At 47.9% G+C, this 22,395-nt stretch overlaps 1 protein-coding gene across 1 annotated transcript; it reads right to left on the reverse strand.

Annotated features, from left to right (window-relative positions):
• Positions 1-98: 98 nt before the first annotated feature.
• On the reverse strand, positions 99-20,372 carry LOC123424543 (probable protein transport Sec1a). Its single transcript, XM_045108172.1, has 21 exons — positions 20,106-20,372; positions 18,881-18,933; positions 18,698-18,779; positions 17,685-17,763; positions 15,839-15,889; positions 15,661-15,757; positions 15,557-15,589; positions 15,284-15,412; positions 14,502-14,693; positions 14,315-14,398; positions 14,113-14,211; positions 13,964-14,037; positions 9,106-9,202; positions 8,443-8,568; positions 8,260-8,355; positions 2,819-2,935; positions 2,392-2,469; positions 1,414-1,616; positions 756-846; positions 547-636; positions 99-468 (listed from the first exon to the last, which is right to left on the reverse strand). The coding sequence occupies exons 1-21, from the start codon at positions 20,170-20,172 to the stop codon at positions 415-417; spliced, it is 1,992 nt and encodes a 663-aa protein (XP_044964107.1). The 5' UTR covers positions 20,173-20,372; the 3' UTR covers positions 99-414.
• Between the last annotated feature and the right edge of the window lie 2,023 nt (positions 20,373-22,395).

Consider the following 22,395-nt stretch of genomic DNA (forward strand, 5'->3'; position numbering starts at 1 on the left):
GTCGTGTGTGCCCTCTGTAACCTGGATATTACTGGCACCTGATGAATGGAAAAGCTGTGTTTGATCATCTTCTCTGCTTTCATGCACGACACGACAGATCAGGAAAAAGAAGACGCCTCTCATTACACATTCCCAATGCTTCCCGCCAATACACAACGACGAACATCTCCGTTCCATTGGTCCAATAAATATCATCAGACACGCTACAGCTGCCAGCCAATGCTATGTACACACTTGAATACGTGAGATGCCAAAAGGAGGCCCCGCCCTGCCCAGTGAACAGCAAGCCCCCCTTCTAGCCTATGTGAGAAACCAACATCCGGTCCGTCCAATCGTCAACTACACCTAGATCTGAGGCCGAGAAAATCAGTAGATAATTACAACCGATGTGCATCTTCCCCTCCCCTCCTATTGTTATATTTGCAGATCGTCCAGCGATAGCTGCTCGGTTGACATCATCTTCAGTTTCTGCAAATAACGGCACAAGGTCATGTCAGCGGACAGCTAGCACACTGGAGAGGAGTGCAGGACAGTCGACGGACTTACCGTGATGAAGTTGGCTGGATCATCGAGGCTAGAGGAACCGAGGATAATTTCTCTCTGTAGTTTCGATGACAGCTTGTGGACAGCACGTAACTGCAAACGTAGAAGAAAGTTGATTGGAGAACGTGCAAAATTTATAGGTTAAAGCATGATGCTAGGCACTATGACTGGAAATGGAGGAAGTAGATTCAAGAGGCAGTGTGAAAAGATACCTCGGACCGAGTAGCACCCCCAACTACAAAGATAAATAAGCGCCGACCCAACTTTCTCATATCACTTGATGCATGCTTCAGCACAGAATCGCTGTAAAATGAGCATCATATAAGAAACTTCTAGCTGTAAACCAAATTATTATCAACTCTGGTTTACCAGAAATGTGTAACTACCCTTTCAGAAAAAAAAGGTGTAACTACTGAAACACAGCTCTGAAAATGTCCTCACTTGAGAAGTGTACGTAAGCTAATATATGCACTAGTAGCATGTCAGTAAATTGCTCACAATGGAGTACTGCTTAATTGCTCTCATTGCAGTAAATTGAAGTCCCAGCTTTCATTATCCATTCCACAAAGATCACGGGAGAAAATTTGCTAATAAGCATTAAAACTTTGCAGCAAGTGTTATATTCAGTCTTCGTGAAGTCTAATCTACACTTGCTAATATGAAGATGTTTGTCATATAAATCAAAATTTATAGTTAGTAACAACAGGCAGAACAGAATTTAATCAACTAATAGAACTTGCTAATATGAACGATGATCACATTGATGTTTCAAATTTAATCAACTAACAGACATATCAATAAACACCCTGAACAGAACTGCATGCTTGAAATTTGAAATAGAGGAAAGCCAATGGAGTCGCTATGACCAACCTTGAATAGCCATCGTCAGAGTTGCGAGGCCTAGCCCATGTGCCACCTGTCCGTCTGGATCTCATGGATTGAGCTGGCTGATGAGCTGGGCTTGTTCGAGCGGATAAGCTGCTTGAGATCCCACGGAAGCTAGAACTAGGGTCACTCATACAATGGTACTCATCTTTTGGAAGCTCCCCTTTACTAAGTTTCTCGATCAAATCCTACAAAGAAGGCAAGAACCACATTACCGTAAATGGCAAAAGAATAAAAAAATACATACAAGAGAGGAAGTTAGCACACTTGGTAAAAGTAATCAGAGTGAGCTTAAATTCATATGTTTATCGATGGTAAATGTTTGTACTGAAGTGGCACCCAAGATATATATAGTAATAACCGAAGCAAGAAATTAGTAGACTGGGCCAAAGGATGATGGGACCAAAGGTTGGGGACAAATTAAATGAAACCAACAGACCAACCATGGGGCTCAATACATAAAGCAAACCAGTAGTTGACAAAATGAGGTGAGATGGCTGATAGATCAAAACTAATGGAGAATAATGCATAAAACTTAAAAAGGGAACTTCGGAACAACGAAAGAATCAACAACGACAACCAACAACAACCAAGCCTTTCAGTCCCAAACAAGTTGGGGTAGGCTAGAGTTGAAACCCATAAGATCTCGAAACCAAATCATGGCTCTGGAACATGGATAGCTAACTTCCACGCACCCCTGTCCATGGCTAAGTCTTTGTCGATATTCCAAACCTTCAGGTCTCTCTTAACGGACTCCTCCCATGTCAAGTTTGGTCTACCACGACCCCTCTTTAACATTCTCAACACGCAGGAACAACGAAAGAATGGCGGAGATAAATTATCTCAGAATATGAAAGACATTTAAAATAACTATATGCAAAACAAAAAAAAGTTCGTTTCATGAAACAGTATTAAGAATGCCAAACATTTGATGTTATCATTAGTCAGGTAAAAAAATTATACCTCCAGGATGGGGTAAAACCGGGACAGCATCCATGTTGATTCTTCCCCTACTCGTTCTTTTCTGATACCACGTTTTTTCTGAAAATTGTAGAATTGAGTGAATAACTTCCACTCCCTCCATTCCTAAATATAAGTCTTTTTAGAGTCTGCACTAGGGGACTACATACGGATGTATATAGACATACTTTAGAGTGTAGATATATTCATTTTGCTCCGTATGTAGTCTCCTAGTGAAATCTCCAAAAAAACTTATATTGAGGAACGGAAGGAGTATTATAATATTAATTATTTAAAAGCTCCCTCCGTCCCAAAATAACTGTCAACTTTGTAGTACAAAGTTGTACTAAAGTTGAAACACTTATTTTGAGACGGAGGGAGTATATGTTTGGAAGAACTAAGACACAAGTAAAATAATGCAACAGGTTACCTTGCGTATTTCAAATTTCAAAGGAAAACCACCTTTTGAAGACTTTTTAGTTTCATGAGCACATAGGCAACGCATATTATTCACAGCGATCATATCATCGGCAGATAATCCGGCTAGCTGGGAAAAAAAGATCTCTTATTGAATTAGTTATAAAACAACAAATTAACAACTGACTGATTAGAATTGAAGCCACAAGCCTCTGATTCAGAAATGGAGCCAAATGTACAACAAATTAACAACTGACTGATTGAAGAATTGAAGCTACAAGTTTACTGTACAGAAGGAACCAAATGTACAAATTTTGGAAAAACATCAGCAAATTTTACTATTTTTGTTGAATCAGGGAGAGAGAGAGTAGGGCACCTACGGGCTCCTCTTGCTTCCTCTAGTTCACTACGTGAGAACACCTTGTCCTCTTGCTTCCTCTAGTTCACTACGTGAGAACACCTTGTGTGTCTGGCGGCTTAGCTCCAGGGAGGACTCGGAGCTCCTCTTTCTAGGTCATTACAAGGGCTGGGCCTTGTGGGCTTAAGTGAGATGGGCGAGACCGGTTCACCCCACCCCCCCCCCCCCCTCTCAAGATGGGTGGTAGATATCTATCATCCCCATCTTGTCACACAGCAAGTTACAATCCTTTGTTCCCAGTCCCTTTGTCAAGCAATCTGCAAATTGCTGCCCATAGCTGACATGAGTAAGACAGATGATTCCAGCATCAAGTTTCTCCTTAAGGAAGAAGCGATCAATTTCCACATGTTTTGTCCTGTTATGTTGAACTGGATTATTAGCAATGGCTATAGCTGACTGATTGTCACACCACACCTTCAAGGGTCCCTTCCTCAAAAGTTTCAACTCGCTCAGTACGTACTTCACCGAGAGCATGTCACACAATCCTTGAGATAATGCTCTATACTCAGCTTCCGTTGTTGATCTAGATACAACAGGTTGTTTCTTGCTTCTCCATGACATCAAATTTCCATCCACAAACACACAGTAGCCAGAAGATGATCTTCTATCATCTTGACAACTGGCCCAATCAGAGTCACTATAGCCATCCACCTCTAGATGCCCACTCCTTGCAAACCACAACCCTTTACCTGGAGTCCCCTTCAAGTATCTCAGAATTTTGTGTACAATATAAAGATGCCCACTCCTTGGTTCATGGAGTCCCCTTCAACTATCTCAGAATTCTGTGTACAATATAAAGATGCCCACTCCTTGGTTCATGCATGTATCTGCTGACCACACCCACGGCATACGTAATGTCACACCCGGTACGACACAAGTACAATAACCTCCCAACCAGTTTCTGATAATCTTCCTTATTCACCAGCTCTCCTGATTGTGCTGTAACTTGATGATTTTGTTCAATCGGAGTAGGGGCTGACACGACATCCCATCATGCCCATGTCACTCAAGAGATCCAAGGTGTATTTCCGTTGGCACAAAGATATTCCCTTCTCTGTCCGAGCCACTTCAACGCCAAGGAAGTATTTTAGATTGCCCAAATCCTTAACCTCAAACTCCTTACTCAGACACCTTACTCAGACAACCCTTCAATCTCTCTATTTCCTCCTTATCATCTCCAGTGATGATAATGTCATCCACATACACAACAAGAATGGTGATCTTTCGATCAGAGTGACAGTAGAACATCGTGTGGTCACCATTACACTGACCATACCCCATACCACGGACAACACATCTGAATCCATCAAACCATGCCCTCGGTGATTGCTTCAGTCCATACAAGGATTTCTTTAGCCTACATACCTCCCCCGTGGTCTCTGACGTACCAAAACTTGTTGGTATCTCCATGTACACTTCTTCCTTCAACTCACCATGCAAGAAGGCATTCTTGACATCTAATTGATGCAATTTCCACCCAAAGTTTGCAGCACGGGAGACCAATATCCTTACTGTGTTCATCTTTGCCACTGGAGCAAACGTCTCATCATAGTCAATTCCATAAGTTTGACTATATCCTCTGACGATCAATCTGGCCTTATACCATTCCACCTTCCCCTCAGGATTATGCTTCATGGTGTATACCCACTTGCAGCTGACTGCTTTCTTTTCTGCTGGTAATGTGGTGAGCACCCACGTCTTGTTTTTCTTTAGTGCTTCCAACTCCTCTACCATTGCTTCACGCCACTTCGGATCTTGCTTTGCAGCCTTCCAATCCTTTGGGACTAACACGGTTTGTAGAGAGGCAATAAACGCTCTATAGGAAGGAGACAAAGCCTCATAGGACACAAAATTGCCAATGTCATGATCGTCAAAACCATCTTGTGGTAGAGCCCTCCTTGCCACTTCACCCTTCCTTGCCGCTTCATGTGTCCCCTTTCGCAACGTAATAGGCAGTTCCACTGTGTCAGATGAGCTTGCATCACTGCCTTGATGCTGCCCCTGCACTGAGTGTTCCCCCTGCACATGTGGCTGCCGCCGTGAATATACCAGACGTGTGTCAGATGAGTTGTGCACTTGTGGCACTTGTGACTGTCGTCGTGAGTACACCAAGGGAACCTTCTGCCACCGATCCCGAACAGGAACCTGAAGAGTACCAATTGTCATTGTTGGCTGGACTTGAACCTGCACATCATCATCAGTGAGTACCAGCCGGAATTGTACCCACTATTGGCTGGACACGAGCCTGTACATCATCATCAGTGTTAGTACCCTCAGAGTCACCATGAGTGGCCTGCTCCCCCTCTTGACCATCTTCCACGGGGTGTAGGTGGTCAAGCTCTGCAAACAACAGACTCAGGTCTGTTGGCTGACCATAGAATGGCTCAGATTCCCTGAAAGTGACATCCATACTTACAAATCTGCGTTTCTCAGAGGGACACCAACATCTGTACCCCTGCTGATTAGAAGCATAGCCCAAAAAACACACTTCATTGCCCGTGGATCTAGCTTCCCAACAGAAGGTCGGTGATCGCGAACAAAGCAGGTACTGCCAAACAACTTCGGGGGAACAACAAACTTATTTTCTCCAAGCAACAACTCACACGGAGATTTCATGCCGAGTATCCTTGAAGGTGTCTGCTTGATTAGGTATGTGGCTGTCATAACTGCTTCACTCCACAAGAACTTGGGCACATTCATGGTAAACATCAATGACCGAGCAACCTCAAGGATATGTCGATTCTTCCTTTCTGCTACTCCATTCTGAGGGGGGGGGGTGTCTGGAGAGGAAGTTTGATGAAGAATTCCTTGGTCAGATAAGAAGGCCCCAAAGGCATTGTTCACATACTCTGTGCCATTGTCAGTCTTGATCACCTGCACCTTAAACTGATTCTTCACCAAGGCATGGAAATTCTGAAAACAACTAAACAGCTCACCTTTGTGATGCATCAAATAGATCCAAGTCATATGAGCATAGCAATCGATAAAGGTAACAAAGTACTTCATTCCATGCATTGAGACAACTGGGCTTTTCCATACATCCGAATGAACAAGCATAAAAGGAGATATGCTCCTAAGTCCCTTACTCACATAGGAGGCTCTTGTGTGTTTAGCATATTCGCAAGCATCACATGTCAACTTGCCCTTGCCTATGCCACACATAACATCCGGAAATATTCTACTCATCTTATCAAAAGATACATGTCCCATCCTACAGTGATGAATCATCGCCTGCTTCTCCTTGTCCTCCATGGTCACAGCACACACCAAGTCCGGTTGCACCTCCTGGTCCATATACCACAGCCCCCTACGCCTGATGCCAGTCCCAACCGTCTGCCTCGTCTGTCGCTCTTCAATCAAGCAACCAAACTTGTCAAGAACCACACGACGGTCTATTTGATCAATGAGAGCACTCATCGAGACCAAGTTGACAGGAAAAGCTGGCACATGTAAAACTGAGGATGGGAGATGTTCGAAGTACATTGTACTCTGCCAACCCCTATGACAGGCTACTTTGTACCATCGGCAGTTTGTATAGTGCCCTTGTGAGTAGGAGGATGCTTATTGTAAGTCTCAAACACAGTGGATTTACCTGCAACATGCTTAGATGCTCCAGAGTCTAGAACCCATTCTGGACCATTTTCATTAGTGGCAAGAGATGCCTTTTCTGGATTATCTTCATCAGTGGAGGCCCAGTGAGCACAATCTCCATAGGCAACATCATCTACTCCTCTACCTCTGCCTCCTCCAAACTTCATGCATGATATGAAATTATGTAGCTCCTCCAACTCAGCCCTCAACTTAACGGTCTGAGCCTCCTTCTCACATGTCACCCCCTCGGCTGTTTTCTTGTCAGCCTGAATTTCACCTTCCTCTTGAGGCTCTCCAATTCCTTCGCCATTACAGTCTTCTCAGTTTCTGCCACAGACATGTTGTTTTCTCCTCTACGTGTGCAACCACCTCCAGTCGCTGCCTCTTTTCCCCTCTCATTTCTGCTTCTGCAACCATCTCCAGTTGCTGCCTCTTTCTCCCTCTCATTTCAGTCACGGTCCCCTGTTCTCCCTCTGGCTAGCAGCAGCTCCACGCAGCACACAACAGAAGCAGATCAACAGCAAGCACCAGCCACTCCTCCAGCAGAACAGCAGTCTCCACTTCCCTTTCAATCAGCAGCACAACACTGCACCACTTCTCCTTTCAATCAGCAGCAGGACAGCAGACCAACAACAAACTCAGCTTCAGGTAGCTACAGTCTTCTCCTCTCCCCTTCTCCTCTTCTGCCACAGCAACGCAGCAGCCCACGGCAGCAAGCAGCAGTAGTCAGCAGAGCACACAGCACCTCCTCTTCCTGCAGCTACCTTCCCTGCTCTTCCTCCTCTCTCCTCCTTTCCTCCTTGAGAAGCAGTAGCCACTCCAGAAGCAGCTGCCTTTCTTCCTCCTCCCAAAACGAAGCAGAGAAGAGGTCTGGGCAGCAAGAACCAGCCCCAGCCGTCGCCCCGTCGCCCGCGCAGACTCTCCGCGATAGGCTCTTCCAGATCCACGCCGCCGCCTTGCCAGACCCCGCCGACCGTGTCGCCGTCGCCACCTCAGGCCCCGCCATACCTGGCCTCTGATACCATGTCGAATCAGGGAGAGAGAGAGTAGGGTACCTACAGACTCCTCTCTTCCCTCCCAATTCAACAATTTTAGACAAAACAAAGAAGTGCAACATGGATTTTTACAAATGCATCATTTCAATGTAAATGCCCCCTCTGATCACAGAAGGTAGCAATTGAAGTTCTTTAAGTCTTCAGTTATTACTTGGGTCGTTATCTTTTCTAATCATATATTTGTGAAAAGCTATAGACATAAGATTTGCAGGTCTTTTCGCAAATAGATCTACTTCATGAGTGGCCATTCAAGATATTTGTAAATGCACACTAACCCAATGTTCATACTATTTTACAGTTGTTGCTGACCCAGGGTTCACTTGTCAAACTCAAATAAGATGTATTTTACAAATGAATGAGCTAACTTTCCCAACATAGAACTAAAGTTACCTGCATCAGCTTTGTTCCCTTCTCACTCTGGATCTTCTCTGGATTAATTGCAGCGTAAATCATTAACAAACGCAGCTTGTTTTCACGACTTATATCCTGGATTAGGTCCTCAAACAGATCAGTATGATATCTAGACAGTATTAGAACTAGCATTTTGTTGGTTGTAGTCCAATTAATAATTACCTGATGTGTCCTAAAGAAATCGATTAGTTCTTTCGAGCCAGCATTACCAAACACAAGATCTTGCTCGAGCTGGCCAACATCTTTCAAATGCTGTTGTTTGATTATGCCAAATAGCTTTTCTGCAATCTGTAGCAAAAATGAGTAACCAAAAGTAAAGTATACTCCTTGGTATGTCCAAACAGCTGATATTCAGGAAGCCAGTTCAAATTCTTCAGTTCCTATCCTAGTCCCAACTTCCAAGATCCAAGCAGAGTGCTAGCATGAGGCAATACTAGGACCGGTAACACCAGGTCAAGTTGCATGCTCGTCAATGTAGACAGTGCAAGCAGAATGGGATTAGTAGACTTGCACTCTGGTATGGTGGTCAGTCTAGGCCCATGTCAGACACTTCCAACTCGTCGCACCATCTCCGTTGTAATGTTTAAGATTTGCCAGGTACACAATTTGTTTTTTGATATACAAGTTGATGAAAAGTCAAGTCCGTCTTAATTTTAAGATAAATCGTGCATTCTAATTTCTGGAAAATATTGCCTCCTCAGCATGTGCATGCAAAAAAACCAAGTGACAATTTGGTGATCTTAGAAGTGTAGGTGATACAACAATAGGTGATTAGTTTCAAGTTTATGCAGCACACAATGGCACTAGAAAACAAAATATACAAACCTCAACATGAAGGGAAAGCTTATCGATTTGATCTGTATACTGTGGAAGAGCTCGGACCATTTTTTGCAATTCTTTTGTCGATAACTCTCCTCCAGCTCTGCAAATCAAGCAGGAGCATTAACATGACAACAAGAAAAAAATCTTAATGCGAGAATTAATTCAATATAGAACAAAATCTTAATGCCTATTTCGGATGCATCATGGTCGGGTCGATGGAGGGCGCGATGACGGCGAACCCTGCCAGCCCCGTCCCCACACCCTCGCCTGATGCGGGCGCGCCCACCACTACCGTGGCTACCCCACTCCCTGCAGATGTGCCAATCAGGCCTCCGGCTACCCCACTCCCTCCAGACGCGCCAATCAGCCCTGCAGATGCGCCAATCAGCCCTCTGGCTACCCCCGCGGGCCGCTTCGCTTCCCCGCGGATCACCATGCTGCGATTGCGCCATCGGCGACCCGCTGAGACGTGGACATTGGGAGAGTTCCTCTCGGCCGCCACTAAGTACATCAGTGTTGTCCTCCCCACCCCAGGAAAGCGCCTGAGCCGGCCGGCGCTCAACTTCTCTCCGCGCCGGGGCCGATCCGCGTCCTCCTTTGCCTCAAAGACCGCTGCTCCTCCCACGGCTGAGCGTCGGGCGCAGGTGCAGGTCCTCCGCACTCTCGGCATCTTGGGCGTCAACCAGCAGATCACCGCTGCCGAGATGCGGGCCTACGACGGCATCTTCGCTGCACCCATCCCTCGGTCTGTGCTCGCTGCGATCACAGCGCTGGTCGATCGCGAGCTGCCTCCCCTCCCGAGATCGGCGCCGACCACGACCACGGCGGACGGCGGCCCCATCGCGGCCTAATCGTTGTGTGCAGCACCTCTGTCGAACATGATCCCATGAATTACGACCTCAAAATTGTAATCTGGAACGCCCGCGGCATGAACGCGCGCGCTCGTCGTTCGGCCATTCGCTCGCTGATCTGTACCACCGAGGCCTCCATTGTATGCATTCAAGAAACAAAGATGGAGTTGATTTGCTCGTCGACCGTCCTTGAGACGCATGGCTCCGAGTTCGACGAATACGTCTATCCGCCGACAGTCGGCACCCGTGGTGGCATACTCTTGGCTTGGAAGAGCCGGTCCGTCGCCCTCTCCAACCAGTCGTTCGCCACGAACACACTCAACCAAAGTTACCATGCCTGGCGCCACCCACTGGTGGCTTACCGTAGTATACGGACCCCAGGCCGACGCGGCGAAGATCGCCTTCCTGCAGGAGCTGCGCGAAGTGCGAGCTGCCTGCCCTGGACCTTGGATGCTATGCGGGGACTTCAACCTGATCTATCGCGAGGAGGATAAGAACAACCGCAACCTCAACCGCCGCATGATGGGCAAGTTTCGCCGTCTGATCGATAACCTCGCGCTCAAAGAGTTATACCTCAACGGCCACCGTTACACGTGGTCGAACGAGCAATCGCTGCTGACGCTCGTGCACCTCGACCGCGTCCTATGCACCTCGGACTGGGAAGAGCTGCATAGGAGTGCCACCTCCGCTGCCTCGCGTCCGTCGTCTCTGACCATAGCCCTCTGCTACTGGACTGCTGCCCCCTGCCTCGCGCTCACCGCCGATTCCACTTCGAGCAGTTCTGGCTCCGCCTGGATGGCTTCCAGGACGTGGTGACCATGGCTCGGGGCTCCGTTTCTCACGACGATCCCTTCAAGCACATGGTGCTACGCCTCCAGGCCACCGCTCGCGCACTTACTAGCTGGAGCGCCCGCTCGGTCGGAGGCGTCCGCCTCAAGCTCGCAATCGCGCGGGAGCTGATGTCCAGATTCGACAAGGCGCAAGAGGACCGGGCCCTCACCCCCGACGAGCGCTGGCTACGCTCCCAGTTGAAGATATCCTACCTTGCCTCGCTCGAGCGCACCATTGCCCGCCAGCGTGCGCAGCTTACCTCGCTCAAGGACGGTGACGCCAACACCTCCTTCTTCCACCGCCAGAGCACCTACCGCGGGCAAAAGAACATGATCTACAATATCAGCTTCGACAGTCGCGCTATTTCTAGCCACGACGACATGGTGGACGCGGCCTTCTTACACTTTGATGGCCTACTTGGCACCGCCGTCGACCGCAAGTGCTCGCTCCACCTTGACGAGCTCATCGAGCCCGCCGACGGCCTCCTCGCCCTCGAGGAGCCGTTCGTCGCCGAGGAAATCTGGCACGCTATTCAGCGACTGCCCGCGCACAAGGCGCCGGGCCCCGACGGCTTCACTGCAGAATTTCTGCGTGTTTGCCGGCACACGATGCGGCAAGACTTGGTGGACGTCTTCCAGCAGCTATACAACATGCGCGGACGAGGTTTCGCTTGCCTTAACCAGGCGCTGCTCACCTTGCTCCCCAAGCGTGCCGACGCCGCCACCTTTGGGGATTACAGGCCGATCAGCCTTATCCATCTCGTCGCCAAAGTGTTCGCCAAAGTGCTCTCACTCCGCCTTGGCCCAGAGCTGGATCGCCTCGTCAGCCCGAACCAAAATGCATTCATCCCTGGGCGCAGCCTCCACGACAACTTTGTCCTCGTCAAGCAATCTGCGCGGCTACTCCATCAGCTCAAAGCCCCACGCGCCCTCCTCAAGCTGGACCTGACGAAAGCATTCGACTCGATCTCCTGGCCTTTCGTCTTCGAGGTGTTGCACCGATACGGCTTTGGTACCCGCTTCCGAGCATGGATGGCCATCCTGCTATCTTCAGCAAGCACTCGGGTGTTGCTCAATGGCGACCCGGGCCCCCCGATTTGGCATCGTCGAGGCTTCCGACAGGGCGACCCGCTGTCCCCGCAGCTCTTCGTCCTTGTCGTCGACGTACTCGGCCGGCTCGTCAACCGGGCCACCTGGTTGGGTCTCCTACAGCGCCTCCACCCGCGGCACACGGTACCGGCGATCTCACTGTACACAGACGACGTCGTGCTGTTCTGCCATCCATCGCCGGACGAGATCACCGCTGTCAAGGGTATCCTGCGCCTCTTCGGCCGCGCCTCCGGACTTCACGTCAACTTCGCCAAGAGCACGGCGACCCTCCTTCGTTGAGATGAGGAGGCAGCAACCGCGGCAGTGCAGCTGCTTGGCTGTCCCATCACCGAGCTCCCGGTCACCTACTTGGGAATTCCACTCACGATCTGGCGACCGACGGCGGCGCAGCTACAACCCCTGGTAGACAAGGTGAGGGGCCAACTGCCGTCCTGGAAGGCCTGGCTCATGAACAAGGTTGGGCGCCTCGCGATGGTGATATCCGTCCTCTGCGCAGTCCCCATTCACCAACTGCTCGTTTTTGCACCGCCCAAGAAGACCATCAAGCAACTAGAGAAGATCGAGCGCGGCTTCTTGTGGGCTGGCCGTGAGGCTGCCAATGGGGGCAACTGCCACGTAAACTGGCGGCGCACTTGCCGCCCCATCGAGCTTGGAGGCCTTGGCATCCCGGACCTCGAGCGCACCGGGCTGGCTCTCCGCCTGCGGTGGCTTTGGCTCAGCCGCACCGACCAGAACAGAGCATGGAGTGGGCTCGACCTGCAGTTCTCGGCGGATGAACGCGCCCTGTTCTTCGCATGCACCACGATGTCCCTGGGGAACGGCCTCTCAGCCCTCTTCTGGGACGATCGCTGGATCCGCGGCCGATCTGTCGGCGAGATAGCACCGCGGCTCCTTGCCTGCATCCCCAAGCGCAAGAGGAAGGCGCGGACCGTTGCGGAGGAGCTCAATGCCAACGCCTGGGCTCGTGACATCAAGGGCACTCTCGGTGTCCACGAGATTGGCCAGTACATCCGCCTCTAGAACGCCATTGCGCACACCATCCTGCTCAACACGCGTGACTAGCTCTCCTGGAAGTGGACTACGAATGGATCGTACTCTGCTAAGTCCTGCTATAAGGTTACCTTCCAGGGATCCATCCCCAGCGCCTCCTGGAAGCTCATATGGAAGAGCTGGGCTCCACCCCAGGTGCGCTTCTTCCACTGGCTCGCTGACCAGGATAGATGCTGGACCTCCGACCGCCTAGCTCGTCATGGGCTGCAGCACCACGACCCTTGCATCTTGTGCTGCCAGGACCCGAGACAATGGACCACTTGCTCCTCCGCTGCCCTTCTCCAGGCAGGTATGGCAAGACGTCATCGCCTGGCTCCGCTTGCCGTGCACCGCCCCTAGCCGTGAGATCTCCCTTCTTGCCTGGTGGCATCGCGCCAAGCGGAGTATGCCGCAGCCCATGCGCAAAGGCTTCGCCTCCGTGACCCTGCTGACCCCGTGGATGATATGGAAGCACCGCAACAGCTGTGTGTTCGAGGGCACCCAACCCTCAGTGAACGACCTGGTTATGAAGATCAAAGAAGAAGCGTCCCTCTGGACCAAGGCAGGAGCGGCCGGTCTCCGTGTCATCTTCCCCCAGACCTAGGATGTACACTAGATAGGGTTTTTTCCTTTCCCAGCATTGCCCCTCCTAGGAGGATTGTAACACAAACTCTACCTTTTCAATACAAAGAAACGCATGTATCTCACTGCGTTTTCTCGAAGAAGTTGGTAACTCAGTAAGTACATCCTAGAAACCACACGCTTCAAATGTTTTGGCTGTCATTATGCAATGCATAAACCTGACTAATTAAAAAACCAAATAAAACAGAATGGCAGGTATGGGTTGGGGAAGAAATTTCACTCCGAGCAAACCGGTTCATTTTGCATTTATGCACCATTCAACTCTCTTCCAAGATGTCATGTTTGCTAGTATGTTATTAACCTTACTAAACTTTAATGTGATAACTGCATAGTGCAACCTCCCTTCAGCTAATTGCCAGTAATAATCCCAACTTGCAATAATTGTGGTGTAGAACTAACCTTGCTTGGTGTAGTTGAGCTGCTTTATTTTTAGATATAAAATTGCTCATCTTCTCATGCAGTCTTAAATTAGCCTGCAATATTGATGTCATGATGTAATTACCGAAACATACAACAATGTTTAAAGATGACAGTGGCAACAATCTTACATCCGCTACATGTACATCACGAAGCTCAAGCCATATGGGATCATGATCTTCTAACAAGACCTCTTTTTTCTCAGTGCCTGATCCAGTCTTGTTTGGCACCTGTTGTTTCCAATTCACGTGTCGGAACATGATATCAAGGGCACAACATAACTGAAAAATGGGTCAACACTGAACTGTATTAAGACGATTTTGATATGCTCACCTCTTGCACATATTTGTTACCATCCATGCCCAATAGATCATGACACATTGCATCATAGGTCCATTCATGCATGATAGGCGCGATCTGTAAACATCATGAAAACATGAGACGTCGAAAGGAGTAAGCCAGCATTTCACCTTCAACCCAGTGACAAGCATCTCAAACATATAAAAAGATATCCTCATACCTGGTCTATTGAACGGTCTACAATAAGTAATTCACATGTCTCTGTCTGAGGAAATTCAGGTATTGTTGATTTATATCTCGCCATGCAATTCCACACAGAAGCTGCAAGCTTTGTGGGGACTAAATCTTGTAGAGTTGTCAAAGTAGAAGCATCAATTGTCCTAGCGACGCGATAGTGCACACGAGGAAATTCCTAACAAATTTGGAAACATTCAGTGTTGGTCTTAATGAAAAATATGAGAAGAGGCAGATGAAGTACTCCGTCCATTTCTTTTTTACTTCGCATATAAGATTTGTTTAAAGTCAAACATAGTAAAGTTTGACCATGTTTATCTGAATAAATATCAATATTCAGAATACTAGATCAATATCATCAGATGCATTACGAAATTGATTTTTATATTGTATAATTTTAGTATTGTATATATTGAAAATTTCAAATGCGGAGTAAAAAGAAACGGAGTGAGTAATAATTAAGCAATAACAATGAAGTAAAGTGGCAATGATTCACACGATAATCGCTCCATATTAGTTTCCATGATTGGTAATAACCCTCTGATCCACAAAAAACCTCTTCTGTTGTGTATCAAGACCATGACATTTGGGTATATGTTCAAATGCTCATATGCTCAGGCTTGGCACATGCAAGCTCTCAACGACCATATTTTTTCCTCATTAATTAAAATCACATTCTCTAATGCCTGAATCCATCACCCCCACCCCCTACCCCCCAATCGTACAAGGGTATAAAGACTTTGCAAATAGCATAAAATGGAAAAATACCCTCATTGATGCAAATACAGTAGCAATGCGAGTGGCCATCGTGTTAATGCATGAATTGTAATTCATTGAACCTTCTTCATTTTCAGTGAAAAGCTCTTCTAGAGCCTTGTCATGGTCAGTTACAAAGCCCTGCACACAACAATGGATACATCGAAATCAAAAAATATATAAAGTAAATAAACAAGTAGATATGTTTAATTCATCTGCGATGTACATGAATAAGTATTAATCTGAACCAGCAATCTTGAAAGGTTAAGTTGTACGCCCAGTTACCTGGCTATCAACAGCGAAGTACTCCAAGTTCATCTGCGACATAGAAGAAAAGGTGAATTTAAAGGAACTAGCATGCACGCTTGCAATGGAATAGTTGAACAGACCTCACTGAGTCCACCAAGGCGTGTTGAAACACTTGAATCCTTCTTTATTTGAGGCACCCATTCTTTCTGAATGGGAGAACTGAAAAATATATAGGCTCTGCAGTAGGCACAACATTGTATCAATAACTAGAGTAATAGAACAAATGTGTGCAAGTAAATACATGCACAGATCACATACTTCTTGTACAATGGACGTTTCCCTGACATGTCGGACATAAATATTTGAATACTGCATTATGACACAATGAACGGTTAGAGAAACTGGAAGTGAAAGAAATAAATTCAACATCATCAGCAAAAAAAACAACTACACCTACCACAACATTTAATTGCCTTGAGGGCTGAAAGACTCGAGTGCAACAAATCAAAAGATACTCTTTCTCAGCACGGCTTGAAGGATAGAAATTACAACATGCATCAGCTAATGCAGTGGAAGGTTAATTGTCGAGTTATTTAGCTGCATGTGTATCTCATAATTTGGCTGTCAATCATGTTAGTTGGGTATATTTTATACTCCTCGTTTAAGGGCAAGGTTTTTATTCGTCAAGTCATCCATCTAACAAGGCTGGAGCTGTATCTCTTAGTGAATAATAAGCAGGTTTCCGAGTCTGTCCGTCCCTTCTCCAACCTTAGGGCCTCTCAGTGTTCAAAAATTGCAGGGTAATTAGTGGGTGGCAACTGCCTATGAAGCAAACCAACCAGGAGGTGTTAAACAGCATTTCGCAAAAGCAGTAGGTAAACAAACAAAGACCGGTCCAGCAGCCCAAATAAAAGGACCAGAGGCCAAAAAAGCTCCCAACTACAGTGAAGTTCAACGAACACAAGTGTTGTAACTGACCCCGCCCTAGCAGCAATGAGTGCCCATGCGTGCCCCTCATTCTGCTCCAGTTCTCTCACACCCAAACGACCACTCATGTGTCGGCTATCACCTACTGCACACTCCGGTGGTAAAAACTGGAGTGACAGGGGAGCCCGACAAGGCAACGAACTCGACTCGGCTACAGGGGGTTATATTCAGAGGCAGAGGAGCTTGAATTGGAGGTGGCAAAGGAGGAGTCAAGCAGCACTGAGTGGAAGCTCGCCTAGTCAGGCCCTGTTCGGTTCATAGGATTTGTGGAGGAATTTCAAAGGTAACACTGTTCATGGAGGTTTATTTTGCTTTGCGTCGTTAGGACGCAGGAAATAACAACAGCAACAACAACAAAGCCTTTAGCCCCAAACAAGTTGGGGTAGGCTAAAGCTGAAACCCATAAGAACTCACAACCAACTCATGGTTCTAGCACATGGATAGCAAGCTTCCATGCACCCCTGTCCATGGCTAGTTCTGTGGTGATACCCCATCCCGGAGCTCATTTTTCTCCCGGAAGACCGATGTGAGCCCCTCTGGTCGTATCATTAGTGGATTTAAAAAATGACGAATGTGTGAAGGGGTGAGGTGAGAGACAGAGATAAAGCTGTCTTGCTTCAATTCGTCTCTCACCACAATACAAGCCGGGCAGGTTCACACGTCCTGAGGATGCAAGCCGGGCAGGTTTGCGGACAATACCACAATACAAGCTTAGTGTTGATTTCATGGTCAGTGGTGAACTGATTTGCGAGTTTCACGAGATAAGCGGGCCACCACAGCCCACAACCAGCTACTCTGGTGTGCCTTGGGAAGTGACTATTACCACCAAATCAGCCCCCTTTGACCATGACCACCCAGCTCAGCAATTTCCACTGGATATCTTTGCACCATGCATTGAATCAAAAGCTGGTAGGCTCAACTAGTGGCACATTGACACTTCGAGTACGAGGATGGCAAGGTAGCAGTCAAAACAATATTAAACAACAGAGGCAGTATCATACAGATTCCTGGTCACGAAGCCAACCAAGTAATATACAAGACCTTTTAGATCACTAAAGTAGTTGAGTAAATCTGACAGTGGTCATATATTTTGAGAGGTTACTGCATAGGGACAAGTACTAACAGTGACAAAACACAACCATGTCAAAGAGGATACGTTAGCTCTAACATAGCTTACTTTTCTTTAATAGGTTGCATGAAATAAATTGCATCCATTGATGGTAACGGTTGCCTCCGTTTGTATAGGTCCTCAACCACTGCAAAAGAATTGGCAATGTGGAGCTTTTATACATAGACAATAACCCATGGAGAATGTTACTAGAGCATTTGAAATAAAACCTCCAATTGAAGGAATTCCATGAACATTTGAAATAGATCTCTAATTGAAGGAATTCCATGAACATTTGAAATAGACCCCTAATTGAAGGAATTCCATGAACATTTGAAATAGACCCCTAATTGAAGGAATTCCATGGAACCTACAGCTTTGGAAAGCAAAATGCTAAAAACGTTTGAAGAAATACTTCAACTGTTCAAGAGAAAGCTGTAAAAGTTCTCCAGAATTAGGAACAGTGACAGTGTTAAAATACTTTTGTAGCACAATTAAATAACTATGCAGCTTTTGTTAGACATGATGTACTCCCTCCGTCCGAAAATACTTGTCATATGAATGGATGTATCTAGATGTATTTTAATTCTAGATACATCCACTTTTATTCGTTTGTGTGACAAGTAATTCCGGACGGAGGGAGTAACATTTAATGTTAGGAGAAATCTTAGTGGCCCCATTTAATCCACTAAAGAGGCTCTACGTTGACATGAAAAAATATTTAGGCTGCATCACCAACTGGTGCCGGTTAAATATTTGCAGAAAAGTTGTATTCTTATCATGACTCTGGGATGGTAATGGCATACTGTAACAGAACTCCTTCAGTGGAACCACACAGTATTAGCCAGAACAAATGCTTCAAGTTACACCAATGTATCTACTGCAGTATAAAGAATCACTTTATTTTTTCACATGCCTATGCAACGAGAGGATCATATGGCGAAATCAAATACTTCGTAAGTAACAACTCGGAAAAAAAAGACCTGATTTTTTATCCTTTCTTCTAATACAAATGGCGTGTATTTTGACGAGTGTTCAAGAAAAAAATGCCCAGGTTCAGAACAAGGCAACAGCTTACTTACATGAAACCCCTTGTTCTGTGATGTCTCCCATCTTGCACGAAGATGACATTATCTTGACAGTAAGTTTATCCATGATAAGAACCTAGTGAAAACACAATTTTACGCATGTCATACTTTTGTTTGCAAGGTGGTAGAAGATGAAAATATCAAAATCCTCAAAATCATCCAACCCCAAGAGGATACCTTCCACGTTGATCCTTTGTTCCGAGTTGATCTTAACATTTCATTTAATAAACCTACATAGGTGCAACAAGAATGAACAAATAAATGGTAAGTCTAGAAATTGGTGGAATATGCCAGTAAGAAAGGAGTAACACGATAAGTTACAACTACACAGAGTTTTCCCTGTTCAAGTAGAACCAAAACTCTTAGCACAAATAACTATAATGGAAGAAACAAAATAAAGTCAAGTGAAACACGAGTACAGGAGAATCACATATATCATTTTACATTGACAGCCAATGCGCATGCATCCCTTTAAGCGACGTCATTAAGAAAATATACTACCACATTTATGCATCAATATCGTCTCATACTAAACCAATTACTGACTCTACTAGCCAATTCATTTCCGCAAAACCACCAAATCTCTGCCATGGACAACCATGGACTGTCCTTCCCAGCCCACCCCAAATCGATCATTTCACAGTCCACTTCATCGTCTGCTGAAGCGTGTTGATACTATAACCCCACTCGTATTGTCCCGGTGCTGATTTTCTTTCCCTAAGCCAAACTCAAATGGAAACAAGTAAAGAGAGCATACGCTCACCACCATGCCAGATATAGCTAATCTAAAACAAGAAAATATTCTGACAAAATTATATGTGCATATGCCGGCGTGGAGTGGAATGAAATGCGAGCTTCTACAAGCAGCAATCTCGTAACAGGTTACTACATGACCAACGACGGTGACTGTTTAATGGGCGTTGTGTTACCCTGCACGCTGAGGAAGCTGGAGTTGGATCCCTTGGATTACATGCTGATGGTGGTTTAAAACAGAAACCACCGACAAGTATTGCTGGCTTCCGGCCTGACACCATCCATCCACGGATCCACCCACCCAGGCGTGCCCACACCTCGCCCGTCTGGGAATTCCACTTGCCCCCAACCAAAATCCCGGGGCAGGGGAGGCGAGGCCACTAGTGGGAGAAATCCCCATTGAATCGGCGAAACTTAGTAACTATGCATTTTCGTCAGTTCAATACGACTAATCGTGCACTCAAACACAACACAGTAAATCAGAGCAAGCATTGCGCAGCAGCAGCAGCAGCAGCAGCAGCGTCTGTTCACCCGCACCCGTCCCCGCAGTTGAAACGCCGTCTCTCCACAACCGGAACAGACGGAGCAGGGGAGGGGGAGGGAGCGGAAATGGAGGCCTGGAGCAGGGGCAGGGGGGGGAGGTACTCACGGTCCCTGGTGATCTCGCGGAAGCTGCCGCCGCCGCCGCGCGAGGAGGTGTCGGAGTCCGTCGACATCGCCGCCGCGCTGGTTAGGGTTGGGACGGGCGACCGTGCCGGCTTGCGGGGCGGAGCGCGCTGCGCGTGCCGGCTTGCGGGGAGGGGGCAGCGGCGATGAAGGAAAGGCGAGAGAGGGGGAGGGGGAGGGAGGGAATCTGCTGCACGCCGAGGTTGCTCGCCACCGCCGCGGGGGGTCGGAGGGGGAAGGGAAGGGAAGGGGGCCACAGCCGGGTAGTAGTACTCCCTACTGGTGTGACCCAATGGGGAGGCGGCGTGGGGTTTAAGCCTGGTGGTGGTGGGTGTATGGCGCGTGGGCCTGGTCCGGTCCACGCGCGATCTGGCGCGTCTGCGTGTGGCTTGGGTGGGGAAAAGCAGAGAGGGGGCGAAGGAACGAGAAGGTTCCACCTTCCACGGGTAGAATACTGGGGAGACGTAAGCGGCTGGGCCGTTGGTTCAAGGATGGATGGACGGACGGATGCGCGCGCCGAGTGGTGCGTGGGGGGTTCCTTCCTTGGTGGGGAAGGAAGGAGGCACGGCACGCTCTTTTTCTTCCTCCTGGGAACGGGAAAGGGATGTGCTGCTGCCTGCGTGATCGACGGAGGCTCCACGGAAGGAAAGAAGGAAGGAAGTTTTTTCAAACACAGGAAAGAAGGAAGGAAGGAAGGAAGTTTCGCCGGAAGGCAGGAAACTTTTGGCCGGCCCAAGATTCGCGCATATGCATGCATACGTGGCCCGTGGTCCGTGATCCGTGCAACGAAATTCGGAGCTCCACCGCCGCAAAAGGAGCGACGCGCCGTGCCACCACCCTCAACGAATCCTCGCCCGTGCAACCCTTCGATTTCTTCGAGTCCAACCAATCCCTGCCAAACGGTTTTTCTTTTCCTCTTTGCGGGTCGGCTAACGGCTTCTGTGTATGTATATCGGAGTTTTACTCGCACCAACCGTGCTCCAAGTTGCGTTCAGCGCAGCAGCTTTCAAACAACAAACCTTCATTGCAGTTGCTATATCGGCAGTTCAGCACAACAACAGGCTTCGCCACAGCAAACATACCTACGAGGCGAAGCCGCAACCCAAACAAACAAGTCCAGAGCATCTCCGACAGGCATGCAATCGCGCGGCGCGTTGAAATAAGTTTATAGCACGGAAATAATATATTTTTCGCGCATCACATAGCGTTGGCTCCAGCGACCACTGAAAAAAATACGCGCATGTTGCTTGAGCAGAAGCGATAAAATTTAAAGCGCGCAATGCACATTCTTCTACGCAAAGCAACATGACCGACATAGATAATATAGATAGTTCATAAATAGAAACCACTACTCGTCAATAGTTCATCATACATAATAAAAAATGATAAAAAATATAAAAGCTACTCCTTATCGATAGTTCATCATAGATAAAAACATACATAAAAATGATAGAAAAAGGATAAAAACTACTCATCGTCGCCTTCCTCCAACGCGATGGTGTCCGACTTCTTCGTCGTGATGATGGCGTCAGCCCACAGTTCATTGTCGGAGTCCCAAGTCGACGCTTTCTTAAGCTTCATGTTGAACAATGTGGCTTGCTTCCGCGTACGCATGTCCTCACGATAGGTGGCTCGCTACGTCCTCTTGTTCGCCCTCCTTTGCACGAAGAATGCGCGCTCGTCGAGGACGTCATGTGGAAACCGTTGGCGTCACGTCGCCATGGCATGTTCGCCCATCTCAGCATTGCCGAGGCGGCACTCCCGCCTCCGGTTCTGGGGACGGTCCTCTTCGGTGACAACTCGTAGGGGAGGCGAGCCGCTGCGCCCATTCTCGTGTCATCATCTCGGGGAAATTCATGTCCCCACGAGTTCGGTTGAGGCGCCACGCCGACGCGTCATATGCGCCCGTGCCCTCATCGACGGTGTCCAACGTGCCGAGGCTGAGGCACATGTCGTCGGAGCAGATCTCGACGTAGAAAGTGCCGGAGGGGCACTCGCGTACACCGCGGTAGCCCGAACTTCCCCGACGGCGGCGAGGCGAGCAGAGACGAGAAAGAGCGACGGAGGGAGCGGTGGAAGGAAGCACGACGAGGCACAAATCGGTGGGAAGACGCGTGGAGGGGCGCTCAATTTATAAAGCGCGCCAAACGCCATGCGTCAAAACTATCGCGCGCCAGAATCACCCGCGCCTGCTGGAGCGCACGACCGTTCCACGCGTGCTAAATCAACGTTTTCCCGCGTGCGTTTTTTTACCGCCGTTGTTGAAGATGCTA

Source organism: Hordeum vulgare, chromosome 2H (genome assembly GCF_904849725.1).
Source record: "Hordeum vulgare subsp. vulgare chromosome 2H, MorexV3_pseudomolecules_assembly, whole genome shotgun sequence".
NCBI classification, from domain to species: domain Eukaryota; kingdom Viridiplantae; phylum Streptophyta; class Magnoliopsida; order Poales; family Poaceae; genus Hordeum; species Hordeum vulgare.

Bases quoted from the DNA above. Each gene is read 5' to 3' on its own strand.
- LOC123424543 (XM_045108172.1), bottom strand. From the start codon at position 20,172: ATGTCGACGGACTCCGACACCTCCTCGCGCGGCGGCGGCGGCAGCTTC. The intron at 8,569-9,105 runs GTTTGTATATTT...TTTTTGCTACAG, and splicing joins AGCTTTCCCTTCATGTTGAG to ATTGCAGAAAAGCTATTTGG. The intron at 8,356-8,442 runs GTAATTATTAAT...GACCTAATCCAG, and splicing joins ATTTCTTTAGGACACATCAG to GATATAAGTCGTGAAAACAA.